The 16575-nt window shown below is 37.3% G+C and overlaps 1 protein-coding gene across 1 annotated transcript; it reads right to left on the reverse strand.

Annotated features, from left to right (window-relative positions):
* Positions 1 to 13907: 13907 nt before the first annotated feature.
* Positions 13908 to 16217, reverse strand: crybb1l2 (crystallin, beta B1, like 2; the record flags this gene model as incomplete). Its single annotated transcript, XM_081360654.1, has 5 exons — positions 13908 to 14079; positions 14799 to 14941; positions 15538 to 15670; positions 15765 to 15883; positions 16119 to 16217. 5 exons carry the CDS (start codon positions 16215 to 16217, stop codon positions 13908 to 13910), a joined length of 666 nt encoding a protein of 221 aa, XP_081216780.1.
* Positions 16218 to 16575: the final 358 nt, after the last annotated feature.

Consider the following 16575-nt stretch of genomic DNA (forward strand, 5'->3'; position numbering starts at 1 on the left):
TCTCAAACCACCATTAAATGCACAATAAAAAAAAAAAAAAAAAATGGAAACCTTTTTTCTTTACCAAGGCTATAGCTTTATTTGATATGACTCACAGTGAAAATATTCTGTTCGCAAGTCATATTTCCCTTGAGTTGTCCACTTTTTCACAGACCACATATTTCCCGTACCATATTTTCTTCAAGTCTCATATTTCATCATATTCTTGCTCTTTACCAGCACTGTTGGATCCTATAGTAAATAAGGTCACTTCTAGCCTTTATTAGTAGCAAGCTTGGTTATGATATCACACCAGAACTGAGGGACAGGCATAATCTGTGTAACGATAAAAATCAATTTCACACAACAAATGCTATAATGATTTTACGTTTATCATAATGATTCTACAGTACATGCAATAATTCATATTTTTAGGAAGATCACATTGAAACAAGACTTTTTTTTTTTAAATTATAACAAGATTGTTTAATGTGAACTAACACATTAAAAAAAAAAAAAAAAAAAATTAAAGTTGGATTTAAAAGTGCCCATAGTTAAAGAAACACCCATTTGCATCTGGAAAGTTTTTTCAGCCTTTTACATCACTGCCTGCTATGACAACACAAGATTATAATTAGTTAGAGACGTCAAGTCACGCTTCAGACAAAAAGAGAACGACAAGCTGTCAGACTTTTCCTGTCTGTCTTGACAGAAGCATTGTGTTTAGTTAATCGCTGTCTTTCTTTCTCCTCTGCCTACTTACAGTGCCACTTCCACTACGTGTTTCTCATATTTGGTCACGCTGTCTTTAAAACAGCTGTCATGCACTCTGCACTGACCATGATTTACTGATTTCATCAATTTCTGTTACAATACAGAAATCGATCAAACTAAAAAAATCTAGTGTTAAGTATTTGGACACTTAAGTGACACTTAGAAATGTATGGATGTTGCCTTAAACACCACATAAGGAAAGATAGACACTTTTTTAAACAAAAAAAAATGAAATCATAAAAATAAATTGGTTCAGTTAAGAGTTCTCCAGACGTAATGGAAAGTACATAGTAATTATGAAGAACTACATCTGAAGTGTAAAAAATAATCATAATTTTAAAGGTAAAAGACTGTAAAAATTAGACTAAAAACTTGTTAATTGGTTAATGGTGAATTTCTGTTAAAATACTGTTAAATACCATTTTTTAAGTGATAAAGAGCAAGTCTTATAATACAGTGAAAATCCATAATTGACATTCTCTGAATTCTCTGTGACAGCTGGTTTTTGACTGTTTCTTCTTTGTTTTGTTTTTCTTATCAGTTATGTAAATTAAGGATTTATGTCATATCTTATGTTGGTAAATTAATGTGTATTGTATTATTTTAGTGTCACGTGTGTTACCATGCTGATGTGTTGTTTTCAACGCTATCTCACGACCAATTCGTACGAATTCTACGAGGTGGCTAATTCGTACGAATTTGTACGATTTTTGCTAAATCGTACATATTTTACGAATTGCCCAATTCGTATGAATTCATACGAATGACCTACCCCTGACCCCGCCCCTAAACCGAGTGAGGTCGTACGAGTGAGGTCGTACGAATTCGTACGAATTAGCCACTTTTTTATCACTCGTACGAATTCGTACGAATTCGTACGAATTGCCGTTAGATCAGGCTGTTGTTTTTGTGTGCTTGACACTGTGTGAACCTTCTATTTACTTCAGCTTGTTGAAAGTTGTCATGAACTTTGATTCATTACAACTGCACTTTATTTTACAGTTAGTGCACTTTCAATGTACAGTATCTTGCAGTGTACTCACCCACAAAAGTACAGAGTAGTGTAAGGTAACTAAATGGGTTAATTTAAGGTTTAGGGGTTTGATCATCATCGTATGTTCATGCGAAACAGGACTTTAAAATAAAGAGCTACAGAATTTTTGGGTTTTCTTATTACCGCCTGGGCATTATAAAGGGACAAAACAGATTTAAGTACTAGGTTGGTATTTTAACTAAATGTAACACTTATGTGTTTTGGCGGCCAGAGTAAAACTAACGGTAAAGGTACAAGATTAAATACAGTAAGCTGACTGTACACATAATACACTGAATGTGTCACAATACTAAAATCAACTCCTTTCTTTTAATGTATGTGATGACATCAACCAAGCAAAAAAAATCAAACAAAAAACCGCATAAAGCAGCCTTTGCGCATTCAGACGCTTTGTGTTCAAATGCCTGATGCCTGTGACTTTGAATTCAATTGAAAAGCTTTTTTCCCCACATATAGCGTACTGTGGTTTGTGTCACCGTCATACACCATGCTGAGAATCTGCAAGCATGAAAAGACCTCCATGCGATTCAATGTGAATAAAAGGCTATCAAATGTTCATCTGGCACTCTCAGATCGTTGTACAGGGCGAGAGGGTTTATTAATTATGTATTGCAAAATGCAAAATGCGGCTCTATTACACTAAGAAGCTGAATGTCACTGATGTGTTTTATAAAGCATATCTCGTTAAAGGCTGTGTCACTGCGCTGTGGTTTTTATCCTTAGTATCTCATCATGGTTTAACCATTTTTTTTATATCAAACTGTTCTATCTAAAATGCTAAACTGCAACTTTAAGTCGTTACTACTGTTGTTTTTACATATTTTTACTGCAGTGTAATGATATATTCAATTATCATACTGTAAGTGACAATTGATGATATGATGCTTTAGATATGCTCAGATACATCTACGAATGCATATATATCTACATTTCATTAGTTGTATGAATCTAGCTATATTAACATCTAGGCACCTGTCTAAGCACACATCTATAGTAAATCTATATCTACAATGAACTCAAAAACAAAGGAGAGCTGGATCCATATGCAAAAAAAGACCAACAGAGACCAGGGAACCATGCATGGGCACTGAATGAGCAGCACCAAATGTAAATCCGTTTCAGACAGGACTTGACAAAGAACACAAAAAACACTGGGGTTTAAATACACAAAGGGTAATTAGCAAACAAGACACACCTGGGAATAATCACAGAACTAATCAACTAGAAAAACTACAAAAGACTACAAAAATGGCACACAGGACAGGAAACAGGAACAGGGTAAAATGCTAACTAAAAGTCCAATAAACAAAACACACAGACACAAAGCCAGAGACGTAACAATATCTTTCAGTATCTATATCTTATCTTCACTCTTAAAAATAAACGTTCTTTATAGTCATCTGTGGTTCCATGAAGAGCCTTTAACATCCATGGAACATTTGCATTCCACAAAAGGTTCTTTACTGTAGAAAATGGTTCTTTAGATTTTCAAAATGTCCTTGTAAATCTATAGGCATCTCTCTTTATCCATACGCTCTCACAGTACCTATATACCAGTAGTTACCAGTGGAGTACCCCGAACACGGCAAATTTTTGATGCCTTCCTTATCCAAGGGATAAGCCTTGAGGTCTTGGAGTCTAATGAAGACTCAACATGAAGATTCAACATGAGTTGAATCAGGCGTGTTTGATTAGGGAGACATCTATAATGGGCAGTGTTTCCTATAGGGATGTCCCGCGTGACGTCACGCCATTTGGAGCAGCCATTTTGACGGTATAGAAAATCCTAAACCGCTGGTCATAATACAGGTCGTCGTGAAATATTCACCAGAGAATGTCTAATATGGCTCTGTATTCACCTATTTTTCTATCATGCCCGAGCGATGCTGTGATACCGATAGCCTGCTAAGCTTGTGTATGCTTTTAATGAAGCTCCGGTGTAGCGTGATGGGAAGTGAATAAGGTAACTTAGCTGTAAATGTCACCGAACTCAATGTCAGGAAGATTTTCTACACATTTAATGTCTGTAAAAAGAACTTGTGGTGCTTCATAAGGATCTACGATTACTAATTCCTTTATCTTCCTCTTGTATATTTCTTTTTGTGATGACATGGCGTGAAGAGTTAGCTGACGGCCGCTGTGCTAATAATAGATAATGGTCAGTGTTCGTCGCTGAAGTGCGTGAGAACAAATGAATAACATCAGTGTGAACCACGAACATTTATTTATTTTAATAAAATTTTTTAATTTTAATCATTCTGTGTCATTTTTCAATGTCAATCTTTTCATTATTTACATGTTTATGCCCAAAATGCTATAATATTCAAAGTAGTTGACTGTCATTCTCCTCTATCCGGTGTACATTAACGTTATTGATTAAATAGCCTAACGTTAGCCTATTTAACATCGTTACTAGGCACGATCGCGAGCATTCATTCAACTATTTTAAAAGACTGGAATAAACACCAGCACACACAAGCAATCTTTATAGTCAATTTAATTAAAAAATGTAAACTCAACAGGTAAGAAATGTCAGAAAGAGAAGAAAAAAAAACTGTTAATGGGAAGACGAGCATATGACTGCTGCAGCTTAGTGGATAAATATATTTAGCCTATTTATTATTCAGAATGCACAGTTGGAAAGAAAATATATTTATAGGAACATTACAGCAGGCTCAAGATAATTAATACAGTGACCATTATATACTATTATATTATTTTAATCAATTCGCAGTCATAAAACATGTGATAATCCGCATTCTCATGTATGTAGGTGCGCTGAAGTATTCCGTCAAAATGGCTGACACGCGGCTAGAGGTCACGTGACTGGGAGATCCCTATAGGCACCTATCTGTAGTTGCATATATATCTACACCTACATCTACACCTATGCGTAGCAAACACTTCCCTTCCTTAGTTCTTTTTGCAGTTGTTGCATAACCCTGACCCACATCCTTCAGTCCATTTCTGTTACTTTCTCACTCATCTGTTTCCTCTGCCATTGAACCGCTGAGTGTCTGCCTTCATTTTCTCTCAAATAAAACCCTCTCTCTCTCTCTCTCTCTCTCTCTCTCTCTCTCTCTCTCTCTCTCTCTCTCTCTCTCTCTCTCTCACTCTCTCTCTCTCTCTCTCTCTCTCTCTCTCTCTCTCTCGTATTCTTTCAGATACATTTCTTCTCTTTAGCTCTTTCTCCCTTTTGTGATTCTTCCTAACTCTCTTCCTGCCTCATTCTTTCTCACTTTTTTTTTGTTTAGCTTTTTCATCTTCTGGTGACATCTTCACTGTCCTCCTCTACCGTGCTGTTTTCCTCTCTCACTCGTTCTTTTCTTCCTCACCTTCATTTCTGCACTGACTCTTTGTCAGACTCAAAGAGAGGGATGCAAGTGTTAGTTTGCTCACTGCCTTCTGTGTGTGATCTGTGTGTGGGCAAAGTGTGTGATATCTTTGTGTACAGACACAGCTAGAACTGTATGACCCTGCATGTGTGTGAGAACAGCTAGTATTGTGGAATTGTGCTTGTGTCACTCAGCTTGAACCACTACATTGTGTTTAGGTGTCTCTCTGTGAATGTGACAATGTGATCATAGCTCTGTCATTTCCTGTTTTTTATACAACAATCTCAGCCCTCCAATTTGATTGGCCGAGTCATGAGTGATATCAGAGACCTAAGAAGGAGACAGACCACACATAGAAAAATGATTGGAGGAATCTTAACGCTCAATACCCTTTTTCAGAGTGTCCTTTCAAATCTGATGTTTGTGCCTATCCAATTGGAATTTCACATGCCACATAAACGTGAACACGTTAGACGTCGTTGCAGAACTTGCATGTCCTGATGGGCAAGAGAGGGTCGTAGATGTGTGGATCAGGGTGAGTAGCAGTGACTGGTGTACATGTTTGGTACCCAACTTAGATGAAGGGATGTGGCTGTCAAACTTCAGAATGGACAATGATTTGTAAAAAAAAAAAATAGTTGAATGCTACACATAATGATGTAAGATAACATCTGTTTTGCAAACCCTATGTGTCTGTTGTTGTTGTTGTTGTTTTTTGGCATATGGCTACCTGTCATGATTCCTGTCCTGTGTTCCCCTTGTCTTGGACCTTGTCGTGGACTTTTGTTTGTTATTTCCTCTTCTGTGCCATGTTTTGTAGTCCTTTGTAGTTTTCCTTGTTGATTAGTTCCTGATTGTTCCCAGGTGTGTCTTGTTTGCCAATCTCACCTTGAGTGTATATACCCTAGTGTTTCTCATGGTCTTTGTCTGGTGTTGTCCTTAGTGCAGTGTTCTTCAACCCTGCTCCTGGAGGACCCCCAACACTGCACGTTTTCTTTGTCTCCCTAATCAAACACACCTGATTCAACTCATCAGCTCATTAACCCATGTGATAATGAGCTGATGAGTTGAATCAGGTGTGTTTGATTAGGGAGACAAAGAAAACGTGCAGTGTTGGGGGTCCTTCAGGAGCAGGGTTGAAGAACACTGCCTTAGTGGATGTCAGTGGATGTCTTTGTATGTCTGTGGATGTCAGTGGATGAGCTGTTGCAGTTTCTGGAATTTCCTGCGTTTGGATTATTTTGTTCTTTGCCTGGTTTCTTGTTATGCTCCGCCTGGATTTACTTTCTGATTGTTTTGTTAATAATACATGTCAAGCTGCACCTGGATCCAATGCCCTGTCTTTACTGGAACAGCCTACGTTACACCTACCAATGCAACATCTTTGCCATCAGGCACGTGTACAGATAGACCCTAAGTGCTGCTCAAGCACCTGACCTTTTGGCTGATGACTGACTTTTTTACTAAGACTAAGACTTTTTGTATCTTATAGTTTTTTGTTTAAAATTGGCCCGTGGCATCAATTCTCAATTAAGCATGTGCCAAACAACTTATTCTTAATAATTCTGCGAGACTGCACAAGTCCCTCTCACTCTCAGACGTCCGCATCCACGTCTCCACGTCTCATTGGCCAGGTTACGATTGTGTTTTCCCAAAACCTCTGCACTGTTTGTCACCACTGTGAAATGAAACAACTATTAAAACATCTCAATACAGCCAGCCTAACTTAGGTAATAGCCCTCTATTAGGCTTAACAACAAGCAAGTGACATAAAATAGCGTCATGCAAGGTAATGACACCGAAATTAATAAAAATGCCCCCAAAGTTCAAGATATGAATTATTCTGTATGAGTTCTTGTATTTTGTGTTGATAACATATACAGTTGAGCAATATTACACAAGCAAGTGATAATCATTCAAACTATTTTCTTGAATATCAGCATGATTACAAATATGATATTCATTTTATACAACAGTTCAATAAACAATGTTGATTTATATGAATTGACCATTTTTAGACACAACGTTGTCAATTTTGGCTGGTTTTGCTCTATTTTGCCAACATAAATAGTTCTAAACAAAGCAGAAAAGTTGAGTCTCTCAGCAACACATAGTAATGTTTCATTCTTAAATAATACACTTTTTTTTTTTACTAATCGCCAATCGGGTAAGTCAATGATTCAATTACCCATTCATGAAGTTGACATACAGGTGCTGGTCATAAAATTAGAATATCATGAAAAAGTTGATTTATTTCAAGAATTCAACTTAACAGGTGAAACTAATATATTATATAGACTCATTACATGCAAAGTGAGATATTTCAAGCCTTTATTTGTTATAATTTTGATGATTATGGCTTACAGCTTATGAAACCCTCAAAATCAAAATCCCAGAAAATTTGAATATTACATGAAATCACACAGTAATTACACAGTGATACCATGGTCATTGAACCAGGTTTTGGTTCTTTTGGCAGGGCAGGTGCAAATCCTATATAATATATTAGTTTCACCTGTTAAGTTGAATTCTTGAAATAAATCAACTTTTTGATGATATTCTAATTTTATGACCAGCACCTGTAAAGAACAATATGAACAAATTGTTTGAATGAATGATTCTATGATTCACTTATTATGACTTGTCACCACTTACTCGCGGTTTAGTAAGTGGTTTTAGTAAGTGGTTTATGTCGTTATCATTTCATTTCCCCCTACATTTCATATTTCTGTATTCAAAAGGTTATATTTAGAGCATTCATCTCATAACATTATTTAGGCAATTGTAATTGCAGTGTAAATGGATTTTGATAAATGGATTTTGATAAATTTTGTTTATACTAATTTCAAATCGTGTAATTAATTATAAGATGATTAACAATATGTACCTTTATATTTTATAAATAATTATAAGAGGGGTGCCTTTATTTCACTTGAGCACCTGCCCCCCAAAATGCCTGTGCATGCCCTGCCTTGATTGCTATAGAAACCAGTGCAGATATTCTGGAAAATGAAATAGCGCCACAGGACACACAAATCGAATCTAAACAGTTGCGATGCACAGTGTGGACAGTCAATGATTTAGATCAGATTCCAATCAGATAAACAAATATTTGGATTTGGACTGTGAACGTAGCCACTATGGAGGCTATAGGAATGGTTAAAAAATGTGCCACTTCAGTGACACTTTAATTAATAATAATTAATAGTTAGTAAGGTGTTAAGTGTAGGTATTGGGTAGGATTAAGGGATATAGAATATGGCCATGAATAAGGCATTAATATGTGCTTTATAAGTACTAATAAACAGCTAATATCCTAGTAATATTCATACTAATAAGCAACTAGTTTATAGTTAGAATTGGACTGTAAACTATACAGGGACTTCTATTGTTACTCTAGAACAGGGTTTCATAAAGGGAATGTGCTCTCATAATCTTTAATCTTTAATCAGATTCCCCTGATTCTGTAAAAATTTAGTCTAGGTAAAATATTTAGTTGTGCGTATATTGTAAATTGTGCCCATTTACGTCAAAATTAGACCAAGTTGCAATTTGTAACTTACGCACAGCTGGTACAACCGACCCGAAGTTCGGAAAACCCAAAGTGGAGTTACTCGGTCTGACAATATGCAAAGCTTGATACTTTGACTTATTTTGGAAGTATGTTGGCGGAGAAAAAACAAACATATTATTGGCCAACAAAATGTACTCGATGTTAACTTTTTTATTGAAACGTTCCCAAACTTAATTTCGGGAAAAGGGAACCCATCTAATCTTTCAATTAACTGCTGGAGCATAAGCAGCTGCTCACTTTGCTCTGGTATCATCTGTTTTTGCATCCCTCTACCTCCCCAACATAATTTAGGCATCTTGCTAACATACTCATCATCCAAGCATTAGTAGTCCCAATAGGGGGTATATCTACGCTTGAGTATATCTGCTTCTTTGAGCCCCTCCACTCCGGACAACAAGCCAAATACGCTTAACCTTAATAGCTTAAAGATTATATAAGCAAACAAACGCATGAATTAAACTGTTATAGCCTATAAGGCTGCCTCTGAAAGCTGAGAAATGCTGCCTCTACAGGCAGCAAATGAAGGTAGAACGACTGCAAGGCACGTCCAAATCCAATGATCATATTACATACTGTCTTCTTAGATACCTTATCTGATCGATTTTTCAAGGCAACATGTATCCTTCACTGTTTATGATGTCCATTATCCTGTGCAGAACTGTTCAGTGTAACTAAAAAAAATCAAGTCAACAATCAATGACAAGCAGCTGTGAGAATAATCAGTGTCCATAGAAACTGAGTTGCGCGAAACAAAGGCAAAGAAACACATGTGACTAATTAATACAAACTAAAAGTCCATGAAAATGAAACTAAGAACAAACACAACTGAATACGTGAAACAATATATATAAATTAGAAAGGTCAATTGATCATACAATCAAGATTCAACTATTTTTTTTTTAACTCAGTTTAATGTAATTTAAGGTGAAAGGAACTAATTGTACTTAATTCAAGGCAGCAACTTTTTTTCTTTTTCTTGTTTTTACACTGTAGCCATATAGACATTAAAAAGTAATAAAAACAAAAACAGCAAAAAAAATCTACATCTACCAATCATCCTCTTGGCAAAGTTTTTATTCCCAACAGATTAAACCTCCCAAATAGAGGTTATGAATATCAAATATCTTCCTGTTTGCACTGTTATACTCTTATCTAACACTAACTCATTTTCTCCTGCTAAAAATACCCTCTATTCACATATGGCTCTTCCCCCAGATTCCTCAGACTTGCCCCAGCATCCCAACGCAGTTTCTGGCCTCTCAGCCTCATGCACTCACTCATTCACACACTCTCACCCCTCTCTGCTCTTTATTTTTAACCCAGTCAATCAGACACTGCTCACCGATGACGCAGATCCACATGCAGCTCTGACACCATCAGCCAGAGAGAGAGAAAGAGAGAAGGAGGCTGGCAAAACGGGGACAAGCTGTGGCAAAGAGAGGAGACGGAGGGAGAACAAAGTGCTCAAAATGATCAAAGAAAAAAAACGTCAAAAATGCATCAGATAGATGACAAGTTGTTAAAGAGTGTACTGTTAAAATATTTAACATCTAAACTTACTAGTTTATTCTAAATATGACCTAATATATTCGGAAGACAGCATTACAAGTCTTTTTTAAGAGTCAGATCAGGTAGAAGCAGATCTTTCAGGTAACACTTTTTCACCTTTTTTTTTCTTTTTCTTTTTTTTTTACAGTGTATCTATGATACATATGCAGCTTTGTAGGTGTCCTTACTCTTTTTGCCCATTCTCCACTATCTCTCTGTCACTTTCTCTCTAACTCTCTCTATCTCACTGATAGGTTCACACCCACTCGTTTGTTAAACATAAAGACAAATAGCTTACATCACTCTCGGCGGAAAGACTTTTTAGGAAGTTCCATAAAAAGAACCGCTTCTCCCCCGGCTAACTCACAACACAGCCGTGACGCAAGAAAGAGACCTGCCGTGGCGCACACACACACACACACACATACAGCTCTTGCAGGCTTTCTGTATGCATGTGGTTCAGAAGGAGAGAGATGAAACGGCAAAGGACATGTCTGTAGATTTTCTGTGTGTTTATGTGTTTAAATGGAACACAGAAAACCCATTAGTCAAAGAGGATATTGCACTGTAAAAGGGTTTTGTTAGAAAAACTAATGTGCTAATCTGATTTAACTGATGATAAATATGATATTAAATTACTGAAGAATTTGTAAAAGTCAGATCAGGTAGAAATTGTTTCTTAAGGTAACAATTGCACATCTGCACTGTAAGTGTGTGTAGATGTGAAGCCATGGTGTTGTTGACGTCATCTTGACGTATTTCCCCTCTGTTGCCAGTAGCAAGCTACTACAATTAATTTTGCGTGGAAAAGTACAGAAAAATGTGTGAAACAAGCAAAAGAGGACTGACTGCTTCTTTGATGATCTAATTGTTAGTACCTTCTTGTGGTGGCCGTGTAGTACTACAAGAGTGAGATTCAATTAACTTAGCATCCCACTGAGCCGTGTGATAACTAGCTTCCCTCTAAATCATTCCAGCCTCTGTCCCGTATCATCCTCTATCTGCTCTTCATTACCTCTCAGGGTGTGAGGAGGGAAAATGTGTGAGAGACAGGCTAATCACACACTTAAGATGTGGAGTTACTAGATTTCCCAAGGTGCCTGGTGTGTGTGTGTGTGTGTGTTTGTAGATGTTTACGTAAGTAAGACTTTGGGGCGTCTGACGTCAATGAAAGGTCTGGATTTTGTGTGGAGCTGGGGTGAATCTTAATATTGTATTTGTTTCGGCCTTGTGGGAAAGATGATGTCGATTTCAAATAAATGATTAATTCATTCAGGAAGGTTTAGAATTACATACTCATGCATGTGCCTGGAGAAATTGGTCAGATGTTGTATAAACCCACAATCATTCTGTTCATGATGACAGAAGCCTATATCTGTCTTATTTTAAGATGCTATTAAATTTCATTCCAATCCAAAGAACAGACAGACAAAACATACACTGTTTTTTTTTTTTTTTTTTCAGTGCACGCACAGCACATGCTCCAAAAATGTTGATAATAATCAGCTTGTGTAATTATCTTAGTTTAATTGACTTGACAGCTGACTCAGAATCTTCATTTTAAAAGAGTAATCCTAGATTATTGCTGTATTTAAGCCATTTAAAGGGTCATAATGTTCTTTTAATATTTGTATGTTTTTATTCCATTTATGGGATAATGTACACATTTTTTTATTATTTTTTTTGTATTAAAAGTGTCATAAAGTAGTTTTTATGACCATATTCTCAAATTGAACTTAAATGTATTTTTGCTGTAACTCTCTTTGTAACCTTTCTCTTAACAAAAGATTAATCTGAAAGGTAGGAGCCCTGACATATAGGTTACATTCGAATATGCACTTTACTATTTTACAGCAGGTGAAAAAGAGAAAGTGAAATCAATAATAGTATGTCTGAATTCACAGCACTCATAAAAACAGTAGACGAAAAGCTACTATTTTCCATGAGATTTCGAAGTGCACATTCAATGGACACTTTACTATCCCATGAATTCATGGGAGAGGATCTGTGGATGGCGACGCAACTGACATTGAAGGTCACATGAAAACATGAAAAATGTAGTATGTCCAGATTGCATTCATACTAGATACATTTCATACTGTGTGGAATGTACAGTCTAAGTACTTCAAAGAAAGATGCAATTTCGGATGGAGTCGGAGTTCATCATCTTGAATCTACAGCACATCCAGTGTGGTCTTAATTACAAGTCTTTTTAATAAGCCAAACACATGCAGCTTTCTGCTTACTGGTTGTTCATGTGACAACATTGTTTAATATATTCATTATGCGATTTGTCAGTAGCATATTTAAATACATTTTTGTTTGTTTATTTAATGGATTTCATACATACTGTGAAAAGTGGATGCACGATATATCAGCCACCATATCGGTATCGGCCGATAATTGTTCATTGTCAATGCTATCGTTATCGGTCCGATAAGAAAATTCGGACGAAATATATTAAAGTCGATAAATAATGGATAATTTCCTTCAGCTGAAACGCTTCAGATGCACACTGTTCGCCATGATGCTTTTGAACGCCTTGAAATATGATTGAAATCACTTCAAAAAGGAAAATACTGTTTAGTGCAACATGTGCAGCTCAAGTCTCTCACATAGGCTACATACAATTATGAGAACATTATAATTGTGTTCATGGGACTTGGCTTTTAATGGTGAGAACTTTTGTTTTTTTGTAATCAGGCTCTCAAAAATGATATAAAAATCTGGATTTAGATTTATCGGCCAATATATCGGTTATCGGCTTTCAAATATTAAGAATTATCGGTTATTGGTATCAGATACAATTTTCATATTGGTGCATCCCTAGTAAAAAGTTATTAATTTATAAAATGATTCAAAATTGCAATCCTACCTCACTGCTAGGAACAACATTTTGGCGAAATTTCAGATCATTTACTATTATCTTTGGATCCACGCCAACTTGAATAATAGTAGAACCTGAACACTAAATCATTGTTAAATCGGTGTTATAATAATGTGCTCCGTTCTGTTAATGTGATATATTTTTTGTTCTGTTGTTAGTCATTTTAGTCAGAGTGGAAATGTGATCTGACGTACTGATGGTAAAAGGTGAGTGCCTGCATGGACAGAGACAATCAGCAGTGATATCAGGGAACCACAGTCACAGGTGTCACTTTTATTACCGTTCCAAAAAGGATGTGGAGGTTTTTACATGGCCTTTAGGTCAAAACACCCCTCCCCCTGCCACCCACCGCCCTGCCCCCAACCCACCCATGTCAATCATCATCCCTGACCCACACGAGTCAGGCATCAGTTAAGGCTCGTTGTGATGGACTGATTTCCTCCGGGGAAAAGTGAATGGAGGATGAGGAAGAGGAGGAAGATGGAAGAACGAAGAAGATGGGAGAAGAGGTGAAGAGTGGAGAGTGAATAAAGAGGGCTTGGAAAGATCATCTGATATCAGCAGCCACATTTTCTATTGTCTATTGTCTTTTTTTCTTACAAAGCCCTCTCTCCTCCTTCCCCTTCCCAGGATGACTCATACGGGTGGTGCGCTCCTCCTCTCCTTCCTGGCCCTCCCCCCTCCACCTCCTTCATCTTCTCCTCCTCCTCTCTTTCTCTCTCCCCTGTTCCCTCTCTTTCTCGTCCTCCCTAGCTCTCACTTGGTGGCCATAGTGTAGCAGCCGTCTGGGTGCCACTGCATGTCACGGATGCGCCTGACGGACTGCATTTGGGGATGACGAGCGCCAAACTCATTAAAGTGACGGTATTCGCCCTTCTCCAGCAGGTACTGGCTGCCACGGTAACCAGGATACTGGTAACCCACCCAACTGAAACAAGAGGTGAGAGGAGAGACAAACAGACACCACAAACATAGAGAATAAATCAAAGTGAAGAACAGAATTCAGAATAGAGAAGAGCCTCTCATCAATTACTTATATATTGTAAAAACGATCACACTGGAAATGATTTTATTCATATTTTAATGTTTGAAATATTAGAAGTACTAATACTGGTAGTTTATCTAGGTGGCGTAACTATAAAGCTGATTTGTGTAATGCAAGGCCAAAGTAATGACTGTTTTCAAACAGGTTTCCGGAAAGCCTGCTATTACAAACAGATATTCCCGCCAAAACAATCTCATGGCAGCTCGTAAGTATTACATTTTTTTGGTAAACTGATGGTTAATATGTATGATCTGCTCACGACCCAGTGACAGTTATGTTTAGTAGTGGGCTTTTAAAATCACACGTTTTCATACGAAATCGACACCTCGTAAAATAGTTATGTTTTCCTGTGATGTTGGGTTGGTCCCGCCAAAAAATGTATTAATAGTGCCACATTTTATACACTTTTTAAGGGCTAGGAGAAAGTGTTTTAACATAAATAAATAAAAAGCTACTAACTTATGCTTTAAACTCAGTGGATTTAGGAAGTGAGTGTATGACTTAAAGATCACAGACTTCAAATTTCTCTAACAGATCTATTTTTTATGTTCAGATATCACAGTCTACTTGCACTCAGATTTCTTCTATGCGAGACCACTTACGTGCCGCAGCTGACCATGATGCTGCCAACGCGGTCGGTAAAGCCGAAGGTGTACATACTGGGCACATCGTCATCGATGATCTCCATTTTACGGCCCTTGAACTCACCAACTTCATACATACAGATCTTATGCTTTTCTGGGTCCTGTGAGGAGCACAAACAAGGAGTTTAAGGTATAATATTTATTAATAAATGAATATGGATTCAAAAATGTACTTTTATGAATATAGTGAGTGATATAGGACATGAAGAGATTAGGAAATGTTAGGAGCCAGATTCAAACTTGCATTCCCTGCAAAAGCAAGCACCATTGCTCAGTGTGAATACATCAATGAATATGGATTTAAATATTTTTAGCCTTTTTGCCACTTTTATGGATTCAGTGTGTGTGAGATAGGACAGGAAATGATTGGAGAAGAGTGTGATGGGATTAGGAAATGTTGGGAGCCAGATTCGAGATTCAAATTTGCATTGCCTGCAAAAGCACCATGACTCAGTGTGGCAGCGAATACGTCCATGAATATGGATTTTAAAAATATTTTTTTCTTTTTTAATTTTCCCTTTAGCCTTTTTGCCACTTTTATGGACAGGAACAGAATAGGAATGGGATTCAAACTTGCATTGCCCAAATGAGCACAATGGCTCAATGAAACAAACTGAATAATGTTTTGACGATTTCACAACAATCAACTAAATGAAAACATTCATACACATGTATAATGAATATAAGGGATGAATACCATTTTGACAGGTCTGAAGGACAGCAGGTAGTCATTCCTGTGGCAGTTGCTCCAGCAGTCCCAACGGGGGTACTCACCCTTCTCCAAGATGTACATCTCTCCGCAGAAGTTCATCTGTTCCCAACCCACCCAACTAAAGAAGAAAAAAGAAGGACAGAGAGAATGGAGGAAGTGTTGAAATACAGAACAGTCGGTAAGTCACTCATATGCATCACAGAAAGACTCACGGGCCACACTCCACGCGGAGGGAACGCACTCTATCCATGCCCATTTCACACACGTTCATGCACTCGTTGGAGATCTCGATCATGCGGCCCTGGAAGTTCTCCTGATCAAACACATACATCTGAACGAGAAGAAAGAGAGGAGGCAACCAGGTCATTTTTGCTTGTTATGCAACTATAAATTAAAGTTGACAGTTTTAGTTTAGCTTAGCTTAAAATACTGCATACATACAACACCCACATCTATTTCTATGGAAACTGAATTTTGCTCAGCTGTTTGCCATCATTCACGTTTGCAATTTCATCAGTCTTCACATGCAACCTTTATGCATCTGTAAATATGGTAGCGGTACATACCTTGTAGTTTCCCACACCCATCTCGGTTCTCTTTTGAGTCTGAGCAGCCTTCCCATCAGGCTGGGAGGCGGGCTTGGACTTCTCTCCACCAGTGGACATGATGACTACGATAAGAGAGCATATGTACGAGAAATGTGAATAATTTGCAGCCTCCTTGCTGGAAATATCTATTGTTGGACATATAGTGATGTCAACTGATAAATATTGCTCAAAGCAATTAACGAATCCCAGTCGAGTACATTTATAGCCCCTGGATCAATTCTTCACCCACTCACTTTAAAACACTTTCTCAGAAGTGTTATAGATGTGCAATGCTCATACGTAACATAATTTGCCTGAGATTACTCATTTAGAAATATATGACAAAATGTTATATTATAATGTCGTTCAAGCCGAATATTAAAACTGAAACATGGAATAGGACTTCTAAGCTATCTGATGAAATACTCCTGAAATA

Source organism: Scardinius erythrophthalmus, assembly GCF_964197995.2.
Source record: "Scardinius erythrophthalmus genome assembly, chromosome: 3".
Classification (NCBI taxonomy): Eukaryota; Metazoa; Chordata; class Actinopteri; order Cypriniformes; family Leuciscidae; genus Scardinius; species Scardinius erythrophthalmus.